Source organism: Spermophilus citellus, assembly GCF_964194105.1.
Source record: "Spermophilus citellus genome assembly, chromosome: 3".
Taxonomy (NCBI): domain Eukaryota; kingdom Metazoa; phylum Chordata; class Mammalia; order Rodentia; family Sciuridae; genus Spermophilus; species Spermophilus citellus.
In genome coordinates, this window is record NC_138184.1 from 164,686,410 (window position 1) to 164,713,271 (window position 26,862).

Below are 26,862 nucleotides of genomic sequence, written 5' to 3' on the forward strand. Positions count from 1 at the left end.
TTCTTTGTATTTCTATAAAATGTGCAATTCAAATGGGTTATGTATGCATTGGTAACCATTAGTGTTTATGTAGGTATCCACCATTCCAATTTATATAAATCATTCCAGTGCTAAAAGGTACTCCACAGTAGCAAGTGTCAAGATGTAGTACTTTCTCAGTGTTTAGACCTCCTCAGTTTGCATTGGCTCAATGCCCCTCGGCAAAGATCCAAACTCCTCTGTGGAGGAAACCACACATTTTGGGACTCTAAGGGCTGAAGGGTGTCCTTTGTACTCTTTAGAGTTAAAGCAATCTACAACACATAATTGAGTTATGAGTGACTGGTTGGGAATTTTCCCCCCTGGGAATTTTTTTTTTTTTTTTAAGAAAGAAAGAAAAAAAAAAGCTTTGGAAAGTACTTAATTGAACTAAATAAAATTTAAGATATATATGTACTTATTACAAAGTCATCATTATCACTCACAATTGCAATGGACATTTAGGGTAGAATTACAGCAAAAAATGAATTTTTATAAATATTTAGTAGTACTTTTCTTGTTATGCTTATTATTGTTTAGACTAGATTTTGAATTTAGTATAGTGAATGGTGCAGGGATATACTTAATAAATATTTGACTAATAATTGAGTTCAGAGGAAGACAAGATTAGACCTTTTGGAATACATTAGCTCTTTTTTACCTTATCAAATTGAGATTAAAGGGATGAGATTCTGGGGTTTGTTGTTGTTGTTGTTTGTTTGTTGTTTTTATGTTTTAAGGTGAAGGATTGATCTCTATAGGGCCATAACAGACTTTGGGGCATGCATAAGTGCACATCATATCATGAGGAAGTGATGCCTTATAATTTAACAAGCCTTTTCCAAACTTGAACTATAAGGCCTCTTTTCAGTTAGGAATACCCTGTAGATTCCTCTCTGGGACAGATAATGAACACTGGTTAGGCCTTCTCCTTCCTTTTTTGTTTCTTTTTCCCATTCTCCTTCCCTTCCAGACTAAAGCAAAATAGACCAGATATGATCACATTACAGGGAAGGACATGGGTCTGGGGCTGTACTTTTCCAAAACTTGTGTTGTAAGTTGAATCATCCTAGAAACCAACTCTGAGATGATACTTAGCTTGCATTTGTAAGAGTGTTTGGGATCAGCACCTATGGAGTGTAAGGTAGAAGGGGAGGGGGGAACATAAGTTCCAACAAAAGCTTCAGTCCACAAGCCTGACTACTAACGTTACAAAAATTCAATATGTTCCTACAGTGTGTGTGATAATATCTCATTCAACCAAGTTTACCTTTTTCTCTTACTTAATCCATTCACAATGACCATGGAAGTTGCTTTAAGTATATAAAAGTCTGATCCTATCTCTTCATTTTTTACACTTCTCTGATGTTTTTTTTTTTTTTTTTCCTAACAGCTTGAATAAACTTCAGTCTTTTTATCATGACTTCTAGGACTCTTCCTAAACTTTTTTGCACCCTATGATGTTTCTGGTCTCATTTCCATCCATTCTTTATTGTTCCCTCACTTGCATTACAAAATCTCTCCATTTCCTTTTTCTCTTTCTCTTACTCAAACTACCCTGTTAAGTATTTCCAAAATGAATAATTTACTTTCAAGTTCTTTGCCTTTGTTAAAACTTCCTGGGGTGCCACTTTCTTGCACATCTCAATTTTCTTAGATATTGAAGTCATATATCCAAAGTTTTCATATTTTTAATGGGTGCATTATAATTGTACATAATGGTGGTATTTGTTGTTCCATATTTGTATAAGCACACAATATAACAATATGCTACTTTACAATACATTTCCTCTATTCTACTGCTCTCCCTTTGATCTTCATGAGATTCCTGCACCCCACTTATCTTTTACTTTTTCATCTTTAGCTTCTCCATATGAGAGAGAAAATACAGTGTTTTATTTTCTTAGTTTGATTTTCCAATTTACTGGAGTTTAAGTTTTCACAATAATCTTTTTCTTTTGGTTAGTTTGGCTAAGGGTTTGTAAATATTGTTTATCTTTTCAAAGAACCAACTCTTTGTTTCATTGATCCTTTGTATTTTTGTGTTTAAATTTTCTATTTCATTAATTCAACTCTGATCTTAATTATTTCCTTCCTTCTACTGGTTTTGGAATTGATTTGTTCTTGTTTTTCAAGACCCTTAAAATGCATTATTAGGTTGTTTATTTGGCATCTCTCTGATTTTCCTGTGTAGGCACTCATAGCTATAAATTTTCCTCTTAGAAGTGACTTCTGTGTTAATGAATTATTGGGATCCTTCCATCAAGAAATCTTACTTATTTTGGAGCCAGTTCAAATCTGCATGGGCGGAATGAGTCTCTAAAAAAAGGATGTATGCAATAGCTTACAAAAGGAATGATTCATTCACTAAATATTGTTTTTTTATCCATATTATTCAAGCATTTGTTTTAGTTTTCTTTCTTTTATTTCTTTTTCTTTTTTTGTGTTTGTTTCGAGAAGGCTATAGAGGAAGGTGAGTAGACTAATAAAAAAATGAACTTACTCTGAGACCACAATTATTATTTATTTGATCTACTAGTCTAACATTAACTGGCCTGCTAACTCATAAACCAGTAAGACAAATTCATTCTGCCTCCTGCAGTTCCTTTCAATCTGCTCTGTGGGGCACGTTCTTCTCCTGGGTTTGCTGGATAACTTCAACAGGTTCCATGGCTTCTGAATTCACTCTTAGGTAGTACAGACAATTGTTATTTAGAAATGAAAGGTCCCATGTAATGTCATAAAGCTTCATTTATCATTGAACTCCTGTGCTCTCCACCTGTCCCCACTTGTCCTGCCATGTACAGGAGGTCCTTGTCATAGGGAGATGACCAAGGACTTCTCTTTTTCCCTGACTAGTGCTCCTCTTCCTCCATAATCTTGTTGAACACACCGCCTGACCAATGCAGGGTCAAATCAGAGGGAAAAGGGAAGAGAGGTGAGGGGTTCAGAGAAATGTTTCCTTTACTGGCATTGTCAGAAGGAGGTCACTTCCCAGATGTTTTGCCAGACGTTTAAAATTGACTTTTCTTTTGTAGCTACCTTTGTGAGTTTTCGAAATTTCCCTAACATGAATCTTTTTTCCTTGCAGTACTCTGGATAAGGGTGACTGAATTTTTCCTCTGACTAATGTGTTCTCATTCTTTATCCTGAGACAGGTTGCAGTACCACCAGGTGTTTGCTTCCTAAATCAAAACCATTCACTCTTCTTAAACAGCACCTAAGATGACCCCATGACATCCCTCTCATTTTTTATGAAGGCTCACCTCTGTTCCATGAGAAGCCTTTATATACTTTTCCCTGGACACAGTCTGGACATGCAGGTTGATACCAATTTAGATACCAAACCTGTCCTCTGTTTTCACTTGCCACTTGTCATCTCTCACCCTTCAGATACCCCACAAAACATGCTCAACAACAAGTGCTTCTTGAGGTTCTATTGATGCCCCTTCCATAGAATCTATACTTCACACCGGGTGGGTGGAAGACTAGTGATAGATATACCTAATTTAAAAAAAAAAAAAAAAAAAAAAAAACCTTCCTCAAAGTAAAAACTCTGTAATCTCCAGTTTTCAACTATTTTATAATTTGGACATAGATGAAATCATGTAAATGATCCTTGGTTACTGACTGAAATTTTTTCCATTTTGAGGTCACATCTCATGTTGAATTTTGCCTCAGTTAAAATGTTCTCTTTGATCATCATGCTTTAAGATCTAAGCCATAAAATCAGATCTCAAATGAATGTTTTACCTTCTAAACATTATAGTGGAGATCACTGTACATCGTTCTTGAAGTATTCATTTAGAATCACTGGGGTAAGCAAATGTTCATCCTTTCATTAACATTGTTTACCTTTTGGTATAAATAGCATCAATCAAAATGTTTTCCCTTTTGTACCTTGTTCCCCATCACTTTCAGTAGTATTTCTGATAGATTCCTGCAAAAGTAAGTTATGACTCAAAACCTAGATAAAACAAAGTGTAGAGCCTACACTTAACATTTTTAAACATTCTGCAAAATTAATATTGAAATAGTTCATTTTTATTTTCAAATCTTGATTATCTTTATTCTTTTTTATCCCACTAATTTAAATCTTGAAGCTGATATATGTGTAAATTAAATGTTGTATATAAAAGTGTTTAAGAATTGTTATATTGGAGGTAAAAAAAAAAGTGAAGATTTTCTTTAACTGGACCCCAACAAAAACCTATTAGCTAAGCCTCTACTTACAGTCTTAATGGAAAAATCCATAATCCACATATCATGTCCTCTCTAAAGCAAGTTACATTTGTTTTGATGTAAAATCACTTTTTGACTTCAAAAAAAATTGTGTAATGTAAAAAACAAAAACAAAACAACAACAACAACAACAAAAAACTACATATGCACTGGCTAAAAAGGAAATTTTTATATGGATTTAAAAGTGAGAAAACAAGGACAGTGATAGGTCAGTAGTAGTACTTACCTAGCATGAGTTTGACCTCCAGTACCACAAAAGAATAAAATAAAAATGAGAAAGCAATGCATTTAAAGAATATATAGATTTCATTGCCTCCCTAAAACAGCAAAATATTTTTGTGGAGTATTCTGAAAAAATTTATTTGACCTTAAATGAAATTTAAACAAATAAGACTTAGGTCCCTACATTTATTTCAGAAGTTTACTGTTTTAGTTATTAAAACACAAAAGTAATATGGATTTTAGAAAAGAAAATATTGAATAAAACTTGAAAATAAATATTTAAACTATAATCTGGACACTCTAAGAAAATTGACCTTTTTATTAGAATGTAACAAATTTCAAGGTTGACAAATGTGAGAGGATTTTTTTCCCACATAGCAATGGTAATACAATTTTACTATTATTTTTGTCTGTATTTGACATGAAAATTTGGTACATAATTATGAAATTACTCAGATTACTTGAAAGTTATGAAACTATGTACTTACTTTTGAGAGATAATATCATGAAAATAACTAAGTTAAGTGAGTTTGTAACTTTATAATAATTTTTACTGGAACATTTAAACCCCCTTCTTCGTTTAAAATGAAAAGGGCTTTGTTATTTTCCTTTCTTTAAGGAAGTCTAAAACAAGAGGGTTTTCATACATGAGCATTCTGTACTTGCTTGCTTTTTATTGAGAATAAGCAGAAATTCCTTTATAAATCAGAATGACCTACTGACTCCAGTTTTTTAACTTACTCTATGGCTGAATAAGACAGTTCCATCTAACACTAAATTCTAAAAGAATTAGTATGAATATCCTCCTCACTTAAATATCAAGATATTGACAAAAGAAAATTGCCATCCTTTAATTCTGATTTAATACTTGAAATTTAGAAAATATGGACACTGGAAATCGTGTGGCTATCCCAATAAATTAACTTTAGTGTAAGGCACCCTGCTTAGTTTCATGGTGATTAATCTGTTCCTATTGCCTGCTGAGCACATGCTGTCTAGTAATCCCAGAGGTACAACAATTGACCCGTTCATGGATGTGCTGGCTCTGTAGCGGGGTGCTGATATGCAGGTCCCATCTGGTAACTGTAATGGACTGTCAGGATGTCAGGCTGCTCAGCTCCTACCAGAACTCTGACCAGAACTCCCTCTATGTTTCCAATTCTAAAGGAAACTCTGAAAGTCATATTGCAATAAATACTCATTGAGTGCTTACTCTGTGTAAAATATAGGTTCTCAGGATGGTAGGAAGAAGTAAATCCCTTGCCCCTGAACCTGAGTGGTCACTAAACTTTAGTGTCTTCTTTAAGAATCTAATGAACAATATTCATTACAGAATTTTGAAATCCATCCACAATAGCAATTAGACCATAAATTCACATTACTTGTGGAATTCTTAGAATTTATTTCATTTGAATGTTCCAATAGTATTTCTCTTTCTTTCATGCAATGCATATTCATGCATTTCCAATATATTTCCAGCACCCTTCTACATGTGGGGAATATAGTGGATCATAAAACATATTAGGCCTCTGTTCTTATTTTGTCTGAAATTTGAGGAAAGGGAATTAATGAAGAAGAAAGAAGGAAACAAAAAATATCACTTATTGTTCAAAAACCTGGAGTTATTGCTAGAAAAATACTCAGATTAGTTACCGGAGAAGGTCTTTTGGGGGAGATAATATTAAACTTGGTGCCTGCTTATAAGAATGGATTATCAAGGGGAGGTCAAATGTGTTTCAGGTAAAATGAGCTCTACTTGGACAATAATAGTGAACAGGCAGTGTTAGTTGGCATGGGGTAAGGGATCCCTAAATACTAAGTGTATATTTTTCCAAATAGGTCTTAACTGGGTAGAGATTATAATCTGGGATTTATGGCTGAACTACTGAGACAGCCACCTAAGATCAAAAGCCAACAAGTGGCAAAACAGGGAATCAGACCCAGGTCTTCTAATTCTGCTGTTTCATTGATCATTTACGTCTAGAACATGGTCCCAAACTAAACTTATTAGTTAAAAAAAAAAAAAAAGAAAAAAAGAAATGCCAGTGGATGTGATAAGCACAAGTGTTAGTAATACAGAAATGGTCAAAGATGGCTCAAATGCAAAAGAGTATTTTGAGATGATTCCAGAAAAAGAAAAGGAGAGATAATTGTTACCCAAGATTTCATGAAGGAAGCTACTGTGGGCAGATCAGAGCACTGTGGACTGCATACCTGAAACTCTGTCTTCTGTACAGAGGGACGTTTTCTTGGAAAACTGGTAGCCTTACTTTTATATGTAAGTCTGAAAACAAAAAAGCAAAAACTTGAACTTCCCATCAGCAATAATTTCTACTCAGTTCCATTATTCAAGGTTTACCTTTGATATTCCTGTCCTTAGTTTTCAGTTTTTTTCTCTGAACTCAGACCTCCTCCCTTTCCCTGTGCTTGGTTGGAGCCTGGTTAGTCATTGCTACATTTGTAATTCAAAACCTTGATCATGTAGCATTTAGAGCAACATTTTCCCAAATTCTTTATAATTGTGCAAACAGTTGTATTCTGTTCTTTGATAGAGATGGCCCTGATTCTGGAGTTCTGAATTGTTGTCTTTAATTAGGTTTTATGAATAAGTTGCAACTTCCTCTTGGGTGTTCTATTCAGTTGTTGTAGCATCTCTGAATTAGGCCAAATGGCATTTGATTGTCCTTGCACTTGCTAACTTGAGTCTGTTAAATTGCTTTTCCAAAGATAAAACAAAGAGTAGATGTAATTAGAATTTTCTTTTGATGTTGTTATAAAGTCTTATCATTATTTGAATGTTTCTGTGACTTGCCTAACAGTAAATGATTAAAATAAATTGTGTGACACTTTTACCTTACTAAATTATAACTGTTAATGAATTACATAAATTGTGAATAAAAACAGTTAATGAATAATATAAATTGTGAATGAAAAAACAATTTTTAGGGTCATTGCAGTATTTTATTTGTAAGTTCCTCATATTTTTTCCCCAAAATTGAAGTAAAAATGCTTCAAAATACAAACAAAAAATATTGCTTTGGATTTGGATAAAGGTAAGCAAGTAAAATGAAAACTAGATCACAGATTATATTTTAAATCCATGCAGAAAAATTATTATAAATATTTTTTTTTTCATATTATTTTTTTTATTGATTATTTATCGCATTACATAGTTCATGATATATCATCTTTCATACATTAGACTCAAATTGTGCTTTGAACTCCCATTTTCACCCCAAATACAGATTGCAGAATCACATCTGTTACATATTCGCATTTTTACATAATGCCATATTAGTGACTGTTGTATTCTGCTACCTTTCCTATCCCCTACTATCCCCCCTCCCCTCCCCTCCCCTCCCATCTTCCCTCTCTACCTCCCCTGCTGTTGTTCAATTCTCTCCCTTTTTTTTTTTTTCCCTCCCCCTTGCCCCTCATAACCTCTTATAATTTTATGTATCCTTGAAGGTCTCCTACCATTTCCATATGCTTTCCCTTCTCTCTCCGTTTCTCTCCCCCCATTCGTCTTTGTTTACTGTAGTCTTTTCCTCATGCTCTTTCTTCCTGTTCTGTTCTTAGTTTTTCTCTTTATATCAAAGCAGACATTTGGCATTTGTTTTTTAGGGCTTGGCTAGCTTCGCTTAGCATAATCTGCTCTAATGCCATCCATTTCCCCGCAAATTGTATGATTTTGTCATTTCTTAGTGCTGCATAATACTCCATTGTGTATAGATGCCACATTTTTTTTATCCATTCATCAATTGAAGGAAATCTAGGTTGGTTCCACAGTCTAGCTATTGTGAATTGTGCCGCTATAATCATTAATGCAGCCGTATCCCTATAGTGCGCTCTTTTAAGGTCCTCAGGGAATAGTCCGAGAAGTGCGATAGCTGGGTCAAATGATGGTTCCATTCCCAGCTTTCCCAGGAATCTCCATACTGCTTTCCAAATTGGCCTCACCATTTTGCAGTCCCACCAGCAGTGTACAAGTGTACCCTTTTCCCCACATCCCCGCCAACACTTGTTGTTGTTTGACTTCATAATGGCTGCCAATCTTACTGGAGTGAGATGGTATCTTAGGGTGGTTTTGATTTGCATTTCTCTGATTGCTAGAGATGGTGAGCATTTTTTCATGTACTTGTTGATTGATTGTATGTCCTCCTCTGAGAAGTGTCTGTTGAGGTCCTTGGCCCATTTGTTAATTGGGTTATTTGTTATCTTATTGTTTAATTTTTTGAGTTCTTTGTACATTCTGGATATTAGGGCTCTATCGGAGGTGTGGGGGGTAAAGATTTGTTCCCAGGATGTAGGCTCTCTATTTACCTCTTTTATTGTTTCTCTTGCTGAGAAAAAACTTTTTAGTTTAATTAAGTCCCATTTGTTTATTCTTGTTGTTAACTCTTGGGCTATGGGTGTCCTATTGAGGAATTTGGAGCCTGACCCCACAATTTGTAGATCGTAGCCAACTTTTTCTTCTATCAGACGCAGTGTCTCTGATTTGATACCTAGCTCCCTGATCCATTTTGAGTTAATTTTTGTGGATGGCGAGAGAAAGGGATTCAATTTCATTTTGTTGCATATGGATTTCCAATTTTCCCAGCACCATTTGTTGAAAATGCTATCCTTCCTCCATTGCATGCTTTTAGCCCCTTTATCAAATATAAGATAGTTGTAACTTTGTGGATTAGTCTCTGTGTCTTCTATTCTGTACCATTGGTCTACCCACCTGTTTTGGTACCAGTACCATGCTGTTTTTGTTACTATTGCTTTGTAGTACAGTTTGACCTCTGGTATCGCTATGCCTCCAGATTCACACTTCCTGCTTTGAATTGCTTTTGCTATTCTGGGTCTTTTGTTTTTCCATATGAATTTCATGATTGCTTTGTCTATTTCTACAAGAAATGCCATTGGGATTTTGATTGGCATCGCATTAAATCTGTAGAGAAGTTTGGGTAATATTGCCATTTTGACGATGTTAGTTCTGCCTATCCATGAACAGGGTAAATTTTTCCATCTTCTGAGATCTTCTTCTATCTCTCTCTTTATGGTTCTGTAGTTTTCATTGTATAAATCTTTCACCTCTTTTGTTAGGTTGATTCCCAAGTATCTTATTTTCTTTGAGGATATTGTGAATGGAGTGGTTTTCCTTATTTCCATTTCCGAGGTTTTGTTGCTGATATACAGGAATGCCTTTGATTTATGCGTGTTGATTTTATACCCTGCCACTTTGCTGAATTCATTTATTAACTCTAGCAGCTTCTTTGTAGACTCTTTTGGGTCTGTTAAGTATATTATCATGTCATCCGCAAATAGCGATAGTTTAATTTCTTCTTTTCCTATTTTTATGCCTTTAATTTCTTTTGTCTGTCTAATTGCTCTGGCTAGTACTTCGAGAACTAAATTGAATAGAAGTGGTGATAGAGGGCATCCCTGTCTTGTTCCAGATTTTAGAGGAAATGCCTTCAGTTTTTCTCCGTTTAGGATGATGCTAGCCTGAGGTTTAGCATATACAGCTTTTACAATGTTGAGGTAAGTTCCTGTTATCCCTAGTTTTTCTAGTGTTTTGAACATAAAGGGATGCTGTACTTTGTCAAATGCTTTTTCTGCATCCATCGAGATGATCATGTGGTTCTTGTCTTTAAGTCTATTGATGTGGTGAATAGCATTTATTGATTTCCGTATATTGAACCATCCTTGCATCCCAGGAATGAATCCTACTTGATCATGGTGCACAAGTTTTCTGATATGTTTTTGTATTCGATTCGCCAGAATTTTATTGAGAATTTTTGCATCCAAGTTCATTAGAGATATTGGTCTGTAGTTTTCTTTCTTTGAAGTATCTTTGTCTGGTTTTGGGATCAAAGTGATGTTGGCCTCATAGAATGAATTTGGAAGAGCTCCTTCTTTTTCTATTTCTTGAAATAGCTTGAAAAGTATTGGTATTAATTCTTCTTTGAAGGTTTTGTAGAACTCCGCTGTATAGCCATCTGGTCCAGGGCTTTTCTTAGTTGGTAGTCTTTTGATGGCTTCTTCTATTTCTTCTATTGTTATTGGTCTGTTTAAATTGTGTGTGTCTTCCTGTCTCAATCTGGGCAAATCATATGCCTTAAGAAATTTATCGATATCTTCATTATCTTCTATTTTATTGGAATATAGGGTTTCAAAATACTTTCTAATTATCTTCTGTATTTCTGTAGTGTCTGTTGTGATATTGCCTTTTTCATCCCGTATGTTAGTAATTTGAGTTCTCTCTCTTCTTCTTTTCGTTAGCATGGCTAAGGGCTTGTCTATCTTATTTATTTTTTCAAAGAACCAACTTTTAGTTTTATCTATCTTTTCAATGGTTTCTTTTGTTTCAATTTCGTTGATTTCTGCTCTAATTTTAATTATTTCTTGTCTTCTACTATATTTGCTGTTGTTTTGCTCTTCCTTTTCTAGGTTGTTGAGGTGTTGTGTGAGTTCATTTATCTGTTGGTTTTTTCTTTTTTTGAGTTAAGAACTCCAAGAAATGAATTTCCCTCTTAAAACTGCTTTCATTGTGTCCCATAGATTCTGGTATGTTGTGTCTGTGTTGTCATTTGACTCTAAGAATTTTTTCATCTCCTCCTTTATGTCTTCTACAACCCATTGATCCTTCAATAATATATTGTTCATTTTCCATGTGATGTAGGATTTTTCCTTCCTTCTTTTATCATTGATTTCCAATTTCATTCCATTATGGTCAGATATGGTGCATGGTATTATCTCCACACCCTTATAATTACTAAGAGTTGCCTTATGGCATAATATATGGTCTATCTTTGAGTAGGATCCATGTGCTGCTGAGAAGAACGTGTATCCACTTGATGATGGTTGATATATTCTATATATGTCGGTTAAGTCTAGGTTATTGATTGTGCTGTTGAGTTCTATAGTTTCTTTATTCAGCTTTTGTCTAGAGGATCTGTCTAATGGCGAGAGCGGTGTGTTGAAGTCACCCATAATTATTGTGTTGTGGTCTATTTGACTGTTGAACTTGAGGAGAGTTTGTTTTATGAACGTTGCAGCTCCATTGTTTGGTGCATACAAATTGATGATTGTTATGTCTTGTTGGTGGATGGTTCCTTTTAACAGTATATAGTGACCTTCTTTATCCTTCTTGATTAACTTAGGTTTGAAGTTGATTTTATTCGATATGAGTATGGCCACTCCTGCTTGCTTCCGAGGGCCATATGAGTGGTATGATTTTTCCCAACCTTTTACCTTCAGCCTGTGTATATCTTTTCCTATCATATGAGTCTCCTGAAGGCAGCATATTGTTGGATTTGTTTTTTTCATCCAGGTTACTAGCCTATGTCTCTTGATTGGTGAATTTAGGCCATTAACATTTAAGGTTACAATTGAGATATGATTTGTATTTCCAGTCATGCTTCTTTCTTTATTTATTTTAGTTTGGCTAGTTTTGCTTTTTGGTTGTTTTCCTCCCCTTTACTGAGATACCTCCTGCTGTTAGTTTTGGGCACTATTTATCAAATCCTCTTCTTGTAGTGTTTTGTTCAAAATGCTTTGCAGAGCTGGTTTTCTTGCTGCAAATTCTTTTAGCTTTTGTTTATCATGAAAGATTTTAATTTCATTGTCAAATTTGAAGCTCAATTTTGCTGGATATAGTATTCTTGGTTGGAATCCATTATTTTTCAGCGTTTGAAATACATTATTCCAGGATCTTCTCGCTTTCAAAGTTTGTGATGAGAAATCTGTCGTTAACCTAATTGGTTTACCCCTGAAAGTAATCTGCCTCTTTTCTCTCGTAGCTTTTAATATTCTCTCCTTGTTCTGTATGTTGGCTATCTTCATAATTATATGTCTTGGGGTTGGTCTATTATGGTTTTGAATGTTTGGGGTCCTGTAGGCTTCCAGGATTTGGCAATCCATTCCATCATTCATCTCTGGGAAGTTTTCTAGAATTATTTCATTTAATATGTTGTCCATTCCTTTGGTTTGAAACTCTGTGCCTTCTTCTATCCCTATGACTCTCAGATTTGGTTTTTTTATGACATCCCATAACTCTTGAATAGATTGTTCGTGGGATTTAAGCATCTTTTCTGTGTTGACTATATTCTTTTCAAGTTGATAAACCTTGTCTTCATTATCTGATGTTCTGACTTCTACTTGATCAAGTCTATTTGTAATATTCTCGTTTGAGTTTTTAATTTGGCTTATAGTTTCCTGCAATTCTAGGATTATTGTTTGATTTTTTTTTTTAAGATCTCTATCTCCTGGTAGATCTCGTTCTTTGCCATTTGAATTTGTTTGTTTAATTCATTTTCAAAATATACTTTTATTTCTTGGACTTGCTGTCTCATGTCTTCTCTAATATTCCTTTCCATTCGAGTTAGGTATCCCCTGAGTTCTTTCCATATCCCTGTTTCTGAAGTTTCTATGTCCTCTTGTAGAATTGAGTTGTCTTGCATTGTTTGAAATCCTTTTTTCCCTTGTTTTCTCATGTTGTCCACGTTACTTTCCAGTTCTTTTTGATTGTCGTGTTTCTGCTCTCTTCTATAGATTTGTTTTGTTTCTGTATTACTCTGATGTCTCTCCTTTGTGTTGTTGAACTATGCCTGCTAACGTGGATTCTGCTGGGAAGGAATTCCGACGTCCGAGCTCCAGTGACGACACTACTCTGCTATGCCATGCCCCAGTCTCCTTGCCGGGGTGCCCTGATGGGGGGGTGTGAGTGGACTGTCTCCGTTTGGTTTCAGCACCCGGTCGTGGCAGGCAGGCAGACTCCCGCCGCCCAGTATCTCAGGCCGTGGGCAGGTGATCCATCGCCAGCGGGAGGGCGTTCTCCTACCGCCCAGTTACCCTGGCAGTGGATGAACTGTCGCCGGCGGGCCTGCAGTTTACAGCTGCCCAGTCACGAGAGCCTTGCCTCTAGTCTCCTGTTCTCTCCTGCTAGGCTTGGGTTCTCCTGCTAGACCAGATTTCCCCTCAGTGATGGTTCTCGGCAGTTCAAGCTATACTCTGGGCCTGTTTTGTTGCAATCTGTGGGAGAGTGGCAGTGGATACTTCAGCTCTCTAAGATGGTGGCCGCTGTTTGCCTTTGTTTTGTCCGCTGATGAGAGGGGGGGTTGAGGGTCAGGTGCCTCTAGCTCCCCTTTAGTCTTTATGCAGGCTCACTCTGATACTGCCTCCCCCTGAAAGTCTAGGAGACATTTTATGCGAAATCCCCCTAAGTTTGGGGGCTGGGCTGGGTCACACACACCTGTTTTGTTGCTGCAATCTGTCGGAGAGTGGCGGTGGGTACTTCAGCCCTCTAAGATGGTGGCCACTGTTTGCCTTAGCGGAGTGTCCCTTGTGGGGGGCGGGGCCTTACCGGCTTCCTTCCCCGACTACAATCCCGAACTCAGCCCGGGGGTCAGTGCGGGCTTGGCTGGTGGGATACCACCGTGTCCCAGCCACTTAATTCCCTGCTGACTAGTTAACCCCTTCTCTGCGGCGCCACGCCTTCTGTAGCCTCGGGGCAGGCCGCGCGTATCAGACAGCCTGGATCTCCGGGGTCACACCGTTGGCTTTTGGGATCCCCGGCACTCTATGGTTTTGATTTTTTCTGCTTGCCCCTCCCCCAGCGCTGGCTAGGCAGCTTTTGTTTTGTCCACTGATGGGAGGGGGGGTTGAGCGTCAGGTGCCTCTAGCTCCCCTTTAGTCTTTATGCAGGCTCACTCTGATACTGCCTCCCCCTGAAAGTCTAGGAGAGATTTTATGCGAAATCCCCCTAAGTTTGGGGGCTGGGCTGGGTCACACACACCTGTTTTGTTGCTGCAATCTGTCGGAGAGTGGCGGTGGGTACTTCAGCCCTCTAAGATGGTGGCCGCTGTTTGCCTTAGCGGAGTGTCCCTTGTGGGGGGCGGGGCCTTACCGGCTTCCTTCCCCGACTGCAATCCCGAACTCAGCCCGGGGGTCAGTGCGGGCTTGGGCTTGGCTGGTGGGATACCACCGTGTCGCAGCCACTTAATTCCCTGCTGACTGGTTAACCCCTTCTCTGCGGCGCCACGCCTTCTGTAGCCTCGGGGCAGGCCGCGCGTATCAGACAGCCTGGATCCCCCTTGATTTTTTCTGCTTGCCCCTTATAAATATTTTTAATGGGTTTAAAATATAACTTTATGATATACAAAATGTTTAAAATATAACATTTTGAACATAAGCAAATAGATCTAAGAAGGCACTAAAATTTTTTGCTTTCATTAGAATGATCTTTTTCCATATTATTAAATCTATGTTCTATAATTCTAAAAGAAAAAATATGTATACACATGAAAAATGTGTATGTATATTCTTTTAGAACTCTAATACACACACATACACACACACTCTTATATTTTTGGATGTTAATATTTGTGCCTTCTAGTGTATCCTGAAAAAATTCTTTGAAAATTATCAATTGTGAAAAATATAAAGGCTTGCATAAACATACTAAAATAGTTGTTCATAAATTATAAAATATGGGTGATGGTTATACTTTTTTTACAATGTTAACTGTAAATTATTACTTCTAAATGTGGAGAACTTTATAAAATTCTGTTCTGTTTCCCAGTTTTCTGTTGTCAAATGTATCTATAAGAATTACCATTCAGATTAAAACCAACTTGCACAATTCTAATTGTTTAACATTGGTTTAATTAGTAGTTACACTCTGGATAATTAAGCTGGAAGTGATTCTTGGGCTCATCAAACTCCACAGAAAAGAACTCTGATTTTTCTGCCCTGCTTGTGGATGGAGAGAGCAATAATGTGCTTTCTACATATTAGCAATCCTTAATATAAAAGATGTAAGGTCTTAAAGATCACAGCCCACTAAAATGACAGCTTTAAATTCTGTAGGGTACTTCATACAAGGTTAGTTAAGAACTAATATTTCATGAGAATGTTTCAGTACAATTAAAATAGGGTAATTCCACAAGTGACTGCTTCTGGTATGGCTCTGCTCTTTGTTACGTGACAGAAAAAAATATCAGTGAATGAATTTCTAGGGAGCCATCATCTTTGAGATGATATGACATATATGCTGTGTTTTATTCTGCTTAATGCAACTTTTAATATGTTGAGATATGTTTTAAGGCACTAAAATGCAAGAGCATACACAATTAGAATAGAAAATGTGGGTAATGGAATGCTCTGTCATGTGTGTTTGTGTGTATAGCACATTATTGTCTCTTCAAAAATTATTGAAACACAAAACTGTGACTTGAACATATTTTTGCCAACTCTATATAACTACCTATGTAAGTATTTTTTTTCCCTTTGGTTTGTATTTAGATTGAATCTAGGATTATTCTGTATCTTTAAAGTCTTTTACTAATTAAGAATCAAAAGAAATATTTTGCAAAACCTTTATTCTAATGACTAGGTAATAAGTAAAAGAAAATCCCACCATATTCATAATTAAAATAATATCTCTTAATCATTGGCACAACTACAATTGTATTTTTTTTCTTCTTTCTCAGTTAAGTGTTTAGAGTCTGAAAAAATCATATATATATATATATGTATATATATATATATATATATATATATATATCTGTAGGTGGTTATTATTTAAGTTGATTCTGCTTATGATTTCTAAGTTCTTAATGGTATTATATTAAAATAATCCAATATGCACTCTCAATCTTCATTTTGAAGGCTTCAGTAATTCTTTAATTAGAAAAATTTTCTTTGTACCAGTATCTTAGAATCCTTGTGCCATCACACATATGTTCAAGGACAGTTTCCATTAATATCAGGGTTCTAGATATTATAGCATTGAAAGTGAATGATGAAAAATAAAAGAACATTTTGGAGAAAATCTATTATATAAACAGAGATTAGAAGATCTAGAAAAAATGAGTTCTGGAGTCCCGCAAATTGTCAGTGCTTACACATCTCTGTTTAACATTTATGTACTTATCAAAAAGCAAATTCTCTGAAGCTTGTAATTAGTTTATTGCTCCACCAACTAGGATGATATAACTCAGCAAAATGTACAACAGAAAAATTAAAACTTCTTTTAAGATTTGTGTTTCTTTAGAAAGAAGAAAAAATGTGCAATTGGTATTTTAGTGTCAAATCTCTAAGACAAAATAGGGTTGAAACTATTAAACTAAACTAAACTATCACACTAGAGTTGAAACTATTAAAAGCCAGTAATGTGAACAATGATGGGAAAGTGGGGACAGAGAAGGACTATTTACCACTGAGTGTTCCTGAGTGCTCCCTGGCAATGGCTGCTCCCTGTGTGCTCTCTTCCCTCCCTCCAGCTCCCATGGAAATGGAGATGCTGTTTATTGAACTGTTTTCCTGACTCAGATCTGAGTGCCTCAATCCCACGCTTTGCCTGGCATGGTGGCAATTCTTTAATTAGAAAAATTTTCTTTGTACTGGTATCTTAGAATCCTTGTGCCATTACACACATTACACACATTAGACACATTACACACACAATCATAGCTACGTGTCTAATGAACAGTAACTATTCCATGTTAACTTTGAAACAATTTAGATCCCATAAAAGACGTCAAGATTGCCTCCACGCTTTGTCCTTAACTTCTTCCATTTAGAGACAGCAATGAATATTTTCAAACTCAGTTTTGGAGACAATATTTATTTCATGATTTACTTTAACTCAATCACCCAGTATGCTTGTTTGAAGTAAAAATAGAACACTGTGATGCTCTTTATGCTTTTTAAGACCCATTTACCTGGTGAGAAAGAGTTCTGTAATTTCCTTTATTCTATATTATTAATAACAATAAGATCTATAGCCCTGAACAAATATATACATTTTTATATGTATATAACCTATATATAAATTTATGTAAATATGTATATGTAAATTTAGGATATGTATGTGTATACATATCCTAAATTTATTTCTGAAATATGATTAAATCTGACCATATTTAAATGACTCAGAGATATATTAATCTAGACTAGAAATCAAATGAAATAAGTCAAGGATTAAACCAATTGACAGATCACAGATATGAGTTATGTGAATTATTTTCTGTCCAGTGATGTTGCTAAATAATCTGCTTCTAATATTAATTCATCATTCATTTAAAAATCTTATTAATTTGATTTTATTTGTCTATTATTACATTTTGGGATGCTATTTCCTCTTCCTTCCTCAGGCATAAAAGCCCAAATTTTTATTATAAAGATAATATTATGCAAACATTGGTGATTCCTAAATTCTTTGTTAATTTCAGGTTTAATAAGTCTCTTTCAATGTATTGGCAGAGGTTTTTTTTTTTTTTTTTTTTTTCCTTCATCCATTAAAACATTTTCTGTTAACTTTAGTGAAAAACATAATAAAAGTCTGTCAGGAACGTGTGGTGTGTACATTATAGGCAACTCAGAACTTGATTTTCTTGTTTCTTTTTGCCTATAGCTATCAGAACTTTTCTTTCTATAGAATAAATCACTCTTTGAACCTGACTGAAAAATTTCTAAACTTTTCTTTTTAAAAATGAAGGATAAAAGCTCTTTTTGATAATTCAAGACTGTTAAGCATAATTAAAAGCTACCAACCAAGATGTTTGGTGCCTTTGACTTTAATCATTTGCCCAAATAATATTTTGTAAGGACTGAGACTCCCAGTTCAGAAGACAGACAGAATACATGTTGGATTATGGCTATATCACAAAATAGTTTTCTGTCCTTTGACATGTTTTCTAGTGGCTGGGTGACCAAGTTTCTGACTTAAAATTGAGAATAAGTATAAATATTTCATAAGGTCATTTTGAAATTTAAATAAGATAATGCTTTTAAAATATTTAGTTTAGTGACAGATGTGTCTGAGCCCCATGCTTGTTAAATACTGTCAACAAATTCACACTCGTCCTTGGTTTGGAGTGATAACTTATGCGTGTGACACAGAGCTGCTTCCAACACCTCATCACACATGTTCATAATGCACCATCATTCATAGTAAACACAGAGACGGGGTAAACAAAGCCTATAATTCCAGTGTGAAACTCTGTTGACATTATTATGAGAACTTTTTCCCCTTGAGCACAATTTATCTATTATTGTATACATTAAAAGAGAAACAAGAAGATTGATAAATAAAAAAATTGGGGGCTGGGGATGTGGCTCAAGTGGTTACACGCTCGCCTGGCATGCACGGGGCTGGGTTCGATCCTCAGCATCACATAAAAATAAAATAAAAAGATGTTGTGTCCACTGAAAACTAAAAAAAATAAATAAATATTAAAAAATTCTCTCTCTCCTCTCTCTTAAAAAAAATTGATTGTTCTACATAATTCTCTTTTAATAACATTTTAAGGGGGCTTTGAAAAATGCTTAAATTTCAAAATTCTCACATTCACTCTGTTAGCATGATTAATATCCATTCTTTAGTATCACACATTTACTTCTTTAATCAAAATTATAGGTTAGAGTGCTGTAGATATTCAGATTCTGACACACCTTGAAATGTTTTACAGATTTATTGGCCAGCCACAAAGGAGAGAGTGGAATTATGTAAATTAGCTGGGAAGGATGCCAATGTAAGTATGAAATTATATAATTATCTTTGTTAAACTAGTACTGATAAGATAGTAAATATTTACACTCACTTTTATTGAAATAATGACATAAGTGTATTATCCATTTATTTACATACTAGAAATTTAACCCAGTAACATTCTACCTCTGGGCTACTTCCCCTGCCTCCCCCCCCCCCTTTTTTTTTTTTGAGAAAGGGTCCTACTAAGTTGCTTTGGACCTTACTAAATTGCTGAGGCTTGCCTTCAACTCGGAATCTTCCTGCCTCAGCCTACAGAGTTCCTGGTATTACAGGTTTGGGCCACCATATTCAATTAAGTGTCTTTGTTTTTTCTTTTTTCTTTTGTACCAGGAATTGAATCCAGGGAAGCTTTACCACTGAGCCACATCCCCAGCACTTTTTATGTTTTTTGTTGTTGTTGTTGTTTTCGAGACAAGGTTTGCTAAGTTGCTTAGAACCTTGTAAAGTTGCTGAGGCTGGCTTCGAACTTGAGATCCTCCTGCTTCAGCCTTCTGAGCTGCTGGGTTACAGCTGTTCACTACCACACCTGGCTAAGTGTATTATTTTTAAGATAATAAACTAATATTCTCTATAAAGATTGATGTAATATAAAATATTTCTACCTTACCAAAAGCACTGATGCTGTTTATAAAAATCCAGAAATTTAGGGGTTTGTGTCTCAGCAGTAAAGTGCTTGCCTAGCAGGCGTGAGGCACTGGGTTCAATCCTCAGCACCACATAAAAACAAATAATTTTAAAAAAGGTGCTCATCTACAACTTAAAAAACAATTTTAAAAATACAGAAATTTAGAAATGCTATACTTTCTAATGTATCTTCAATATTATTATTTTTATCACAAAAATATTAGAAGCTATTAAAATATTAAAAAACAAATCATCAGCAAACATTGTATTTCAAGGAATGTGTTTTTTTAAAAAATGTATGTACATGTATTTTGTAAACATACAAGTATCAGACATTTAATATCATGAATATACAATTGATTAACTTTATTTGAACTGAAATTAAATTTACAGCATATAGAAGATATTTATATTGTGACAGAGATAACAAGCAAAATTGGTGGAAGAAAAATGAGTTGATAATGAATGACACAGGATTCTGGCATAAGAACTGGAAATAATGTACTCTAAAAATTTACTTAATAATTATTACATGGAATAACTCATAAAAGATAATTAGATGTTCTTAATATAAACTTCTAGCTTAAACCACCCTAAGAACAAGAACAAAACCCTGTTCAGGAGTCACCCTGTTCATTTTCAGTGCAGTCTTGCCTGGCTTGCTTTACACTGTGCAGTTGTCCTGTGTGCTCCCACACTGAGTCACTTGTTTTATCTCCACGTTGATTGACTCCTCTCCTCATCTGCATGCTCTAGTTCAGGCCAGATGCTCTGTGTTTTGCTTTGACTTCTTGCACTGTGTGGACGAGGAGTGCCGCAGTCTTGGCTGGGCACAGAATCACGAGCCACCACACAGCTTTGTAGATTCAAACAGCAATTCTTTATTCCCGAACTCACACCGGCCTCCACACACGTTCTGGGGCAATCCCAGTTCTACTGCCACCCAATTCACCTACTACACGAGGCTTTTTTCCCAAAATACTCTCTGAATCTCACGAGAACTCAAAAGGAGCTCAGGTAGCAGGAACGCCCTATTTCCAGCAGCAATAATCCTCAACATCGAACTTCCCTAAAACCCAAGGTCTTAAACTGGGAACACCCTTAACCCAAGGAGCGGGATACTTCCTCAAACTGCAGGATACACCCTAATCCTGGATCCACCCTGGTCATTGAGCAGGGTCACCTACTCAAACACACATGCAAGGTCACAGCAAATTTAACATGGGGTACGCTGGCAAGGAAATCGATGCGTCATACCTACTTGGCAATGGCCCTCAGCAGAGGAGAATTATTCTTTTTAGGTAAAATTAATCACCACCTGAATGTAACTCAAGATGGGCAGAGGTTCCAATGTAGGACAGAAACATGGACATCTTGAAGTTTCTTCTGCAACATTCTTTAATGTTACCTTAACCACAATAACACAAGGATCTCAAGTGGAGCTTGGCTTTCATATTTAATAAAAAAAAATTGTTTGTTATATGAAAGCAAAATTAGATTTAGAAATTATTAATGTGATAGACATACAACAATAGGGTATTTGATGTCTAGTGAATTGAGGAGATGCTCTGAAAATTATGATTGTCAGACAACAAGCTGGTTCACCATTTGCTCATTTGTTTAGTCAACAAACAATTTTAAGGAGCCTGAATGTATGTACAACTATATATCATCTATGTATGTATATATATGAAATTGATAAGGTAGCTATCCTCAAGAGTCTTTCTACTAGAGGACACAAATAGCCTCAAATGTCTATACATTCATACATAGAAACAGTACTAGAAAACAGAGTGATCAAACCAAAACAAAACTCATGCTTCTACTTGATTTTGTATTAACATGATATGAAATATGATCTATTCAGGCACATTAATGTAAACAGAAATATATCAGGGATTGTTAGCCTCAAATGCAATGGGAGACAGTTTTACTTTCATTTTTACCAGAAAAGAAAGGAATTAAACTTTTCAAGACTATATTCTTCTTTATCCCATGACTTCAATGCAGAGACATTGTTCACTCTTATTACATAGCAAGTGCTGGTTCTATAAAAGCATCATTTCTTTATTGAATTTATGAAGGAAAGAATGCTTTGGTTATGAGAGTTTTCAAAATTATTTGTGGAATGAATAGTAGAAGCATGGTGTAACCATTGTGAATAGTTTTATAACTTGTGTTTCACCAATATTGAGTATTTGATAAAAACTCAAGAAGGAAAGGGATGTTTTCAATTTTCCCCAATAAACTAATGTGTATTTTCCATTCAGTTAGATGAGGAACAAACACCCAAGGTCAAACAACTAGTAAAGTTTTAAACTGTGACAGTGTTCTCATTTCAACATGCACACTAGGTCTATTTACATAGTAACTGCATGGCCCCTCTTATTAAGTTAAAGCAGAGAGTGATGAGCTTTTCTGAAAGCGGTATCCTTGAGTATGTATGACTCAGTACACTGAATGAATTCATCCAACTCAGTTCAGTTTGTGAGCTAGTGCTTACCCTTACCTTTAAGCACTTCTGCTAAAACAGGATTAGAAATCTGGGAAGCTTTCCTCTTTTCACAAATCCTTTAAAATCTGATATTGATTCATGAAGACACAAGTCTTTATCTCTTCATTTTTAATTTGTCATTCTATTTTAGAGTTCCTGACAATGGCTAACACTCTCACAGCACTTACCATATTCAAAGTACTGCTTTCAGTACCTTATGCTTCTAATCTCATTTAATCCTTAAAACAACACTATATGCTATGCTTTATTATTATTCCATTTTCTCCAGATGAGAAAACTAAAGCCAGGGAAATGAAATCACTTGCCCAATATCACACAGCTGGTAAATGTAGAGCCAGGAATTGAATCCAGAAGTCTGGCTGCACAGACTGTGCTCCTACTTTACACTATAAATCTACATACAGGATCTGAAACCTCTCTCTCTCAAATCATTTCTCTCTCTAATATCACCATGATACAGGTCCTCATTTCGAAGAGTATTGCACAGATGTTGACTAACAGAAAACTGAGACAAGGCTGTGGTTTTATGGACATCTTTTATTACTGTTGGCACTACCCTCTCTCCTTCCTTCTCTCTAGTAATTTTTACCTACTTCCCAAGAGTGCGTTTAGGATTAACAAGTGTTTGGAAAGACTGTCCCTTAACACAAAGGTACTATATAACTGCTAAATAGTGAATTATTTACTATAATGAAATTTAGCTAATTGGGATGGGGAGGCAGTGGAAGATGAAAAAACAAAAGGGAACTATTCCACATTCTTTAACATGGTCCCACAGTGGAATCCAGGGAGAAGAAGGAGAGACAGAAAAATATTTGGCAGAATTTTGCTTCTATTAGAAGAAGGTTATTCAAAAAAAATCAATAAAAAAATGTCTTTAGTCCTGACTGTACGACTTGGGTTAAACAGCTCAGTCCAGGCAAAAGAAAGGACAGAGCTAGGAGAGCCTGGCTCTGCTTGTCAGCTCAGCTTCAGAGAAGTGCACAGGCTAGCTGTGGAGAGATATTACAGAGATGGGTGACCTGCCAGCTTCTATGTTCTGTGGTTATATTTCATTTTTTTGTTTTAGTTTTTCAGAAAATCTGAAAACAAAACACAATATTTATTTTAGAAAGTTTGCAAATTATATACAAAGGGGGGAAAAGTCACTTGTAAATACTGTCTCCCCCATAAACACTACCCAGAGATAGCTGGTGACATGTTGGTATTTATTCTTCTATCTTATCTATTTACTGTTTTGCAGAATGAAATCATTGTATACATAGTCCCTGAAAACGTTTTTTTCCACTTTGCAGACTGCCATGAGCATTTTCCCATGTCGTTAAATTCCTTTTTATAACACCACTTTTAATAGCTACACTGCATTCCATTATGCACTATTTCATCAATCCGCTATTGTTAGAATTCTGGTGCAAATCCAGTTTTTATTATTGCAAATGATACTGCATATGAAAATCCTTAAATATAAACACTGAGAAGATCTTTGATAATCAAGTGGACTTTTTTTTTTTAAAGAGAGAGTGAGAGAGGAGAGAGAGAGAGAGAGAGAGAGAGAGAGAGAGAGAGAGAGAGAGAGAGAGAATTTTTAATATTTATTTTTTAGTTCTCGGCGGACACAACATCTTTGTTGGTATGTGGTGCTGAGGATCGAACCCGGGCCGCACGCATGCCAGGCGAGCGCGCTACCGCTTGAGCCACATCCCCAGCCCTCAAGTGGACTTTTATTCGTTAAAGACATAAAATTTTTACACACATATTGCTAAATTTCCCTCCAGAAAGTTTATGTCTCATGTGTTCTAACCATCAGTATATGATTTTGAGAGGGTATATTTTTTCATACTCTTGCTATTATTGGATACTGAGCAAATGAATATTTATTACAAATATATAACAATGTATATTGAATCTTTGCCAACAAAAGGAAAAATATTTTCAGTTTTAGATTGAAATCCTTTATACTAATTATTTTATATACTTAGAAAAAGTATTTTAAATATCATATCCCTTTTGTTTACTTTTCCTTACTGATTATTTAGATTTAAAATATATATATATATATATATATATATATATATATATATATATATATATATATATTTACATGTATATGCTAGTGTATGTGTGTTTGTGTGTGTGTATGTGTATGTGTATGTGTATGTGTAATAAAGCATATAACTAATATGTTTTCCACTCATGGAAAAATATTATTTAGCAGTTTTCTTTTATGAGGACTAGACTTTCAATATTTAAAAAGTCTTTTTCTTTTAAATATTTTCCTTTGCTTTTTAAAAAATGACCAATTATTCCTCTGTAAAAATGTTCACTGTTACATCTTCCATTTTTAAGAAAGAAATTGTGATATTTGAACTTTTATATAGTTATTTTAAAATGCTGACAATTTATTAAAATGTTTAAACATTCTGAGAACTAACCAGCTATCTCTTCATACAGGATCATGTCTGAGAATAGCATCCAATTAATGATCCAACAAGGTTCAATGATCACAATATTCTACAAAAATGTTAAAAATAAAAACATACTTTAAGAGATTTTGGTCATGTAACTCAATAGTAAAGTGATTCCCTAGTATGAATTATGCCCTAACACCACGAAATATATATATATATATATATATATATATATATATATATATATATATATATATTTATTTATTTTACATTTATATTATATATTTTTTAAAGAGAGAGAGATAGAGAGAGAGAGAGAGAGAATTTTTAATATTTATTTTTTAAGTTTTCGGTGGACACAACATCTTTATTTGTACATGGTGCTGAGGATTGAACCCGGGCCGCACGCATGCCAGGCGAGCACGCTACCGCTTGAGCCAATCCCCAGCCAAATTTATATTATATTATATTATATTATATATATTTAAAACATATATATTTTACATATATATTATATATGTGAGTGCATACATACACATATATAAAGAGAAAGAGAGATTCTTTTTATTTTTAACCATATAAACCTATATTGGATTTAACTAGACTCCCTGTAAGTCTCGAGAATTGCAGGTACTTCTGTTTGCTAATATCTTTTTTGATAACTGAGGAGAAACTAAAATTCTAAATGTTCATGCATTGACCACTTGTTTCTGCAAATATTAATTTAGCTTTATATTAATTTTATTAATTTTACATATAAAAATGCATACAACATATTAAATATACAACATTAAAACATGTAATGTTACTTCAGAGAATTTAAATATTAATGCATGGTTTTGATCCTCTGATTCTCTCTCTCTCTCTCTCTCTCTCTCTCTCTCTCTCTCTCTCTCCTCTTCAACAAATGGGGTGGTATGAGTAGAAAGGAGAGAATAGGTAGGAAGAATAGGAAAGATACAAGTTTAATACTTTTCCAAAGCTGAATATATTACATTCTAGATTGTTTGGTTACATGCAGCTCTTGTGGGCAATAGCTAACAAATTAGCCAGCTTTCAGGGAAAGTTATAAAAGCTGATTCTCAAAAGTTATCTTTCTTCATGCCTCAGAGAATTACCTTACCAATAATAGCCATGCAAGTTGCTAAATGAATTAAATAAAGTTAATTATTGATTAGTCTATTTAAGCAAAACTTCGAAAGTTATGCATGCTAGAAAAAAGGGTATGTAGTCTTTGAGTCTAAAAAAAAAAAAATGAAGTCATGAATTAAAAGGGAAGTCACTGTAAAGTAATTGCATTTGGCAAGGTTGTTTGGCTAAAATGTCCTGCTCCAGGCTGTTAGAAATCAGAGACTTTATCTTTCATGATCCCTAATCATGGGTTTCTTTTCCTCAGGCAACCAATGCCTTCCACTGCCTCCTGGCCAGTTAGGGAACTGCCTTCTGTCAACTTCCCTGAAAAAAAAAAAAAAAAAAAAAAACCTTTGAACAGGCTTTCTTTTTTTTATAAAATATGTCATATAATTCAAGACTCACCCACACTATATTCTATTCCACTTCAGTCCAATCAGAGAGAGGGAAGGGATTCCAAACACTAATCCTAGGTGATCTCTCACCTTGTGTGGGAACTGGCAAGCTAAGTGACTTTCCAGGGCTGGTTGCATTTTAATAAATAGTCCTAGAAACATTAAAGGTTGAGAAATGTTTTAGGTGTGATTTGTTCTTTTTGTTTTATAGTCACTAAAATATTTCCTATGTGTATACAACTTCATGCTGGGCCTTGTTTCCCTTTTTAACAGTAAGGCTTCTCATAGTCCCTAACTTTTCTGATTTCATTATTTATAATCCGGAAAGAGAGTTGTTTTATTTCTTTATACAAGTATTTCTTTCATAAGTTTCCAACATTATTATCTAATGACTGTTTTTGTAAAACTAAACTTTTGTAAAAATGATGAAATGGCTCTCAGGGCATCCATCACATCTCCCTTCAGCCATACATTTTTACTCTTTCTCTTTTTGTGTATTTACTATTCTTTGGGTAGATTTTACCCTTGTATGCATCTATTAAGGGAGGAAAGACCAAGAAATAAAAGTCCTGTCAGTGAGCATGCCTGAGCAAAATATGATGGCCTTTTTCAGTGCAGTGTGCAACAGAGCAACTGTGTGCAGGGTGCTGCTCCAGTTAAAAAGTGCTCCATCTATCTACCTGATTTAAGAAATATCCTTTATCTTTGTGGCTACCAGACGGATCAATACTGGTAATTGTATTTCTTAGTTTTAAGCAACTA

At 35.1% G+C, this 26,862-nt stretch overlaps 1 protein-coding gene across 1 annotated transcript in view; it reads left to right on the forward strand.

The window, feature by feature from the left end:
* The window catches only part of SEMA3D (semaphorin 3D), a 196,515-nt gene that overhangs the window by 90,987 nt on the left and 78,666 nt on the right, over positions 1 to 26,862 (forward strand). The window contains exon 5 of the mRNA XM_081286835.1: positions 18,945 to 19,007. Within this exon, the coding sequence (XP_081142961.1) occupies positions 18,945 to 19,007 (63 nt within the window). The remainder of the gene's footprint in view (positions 1 to 18,944; positions 19,008 to 26,862) is intronic.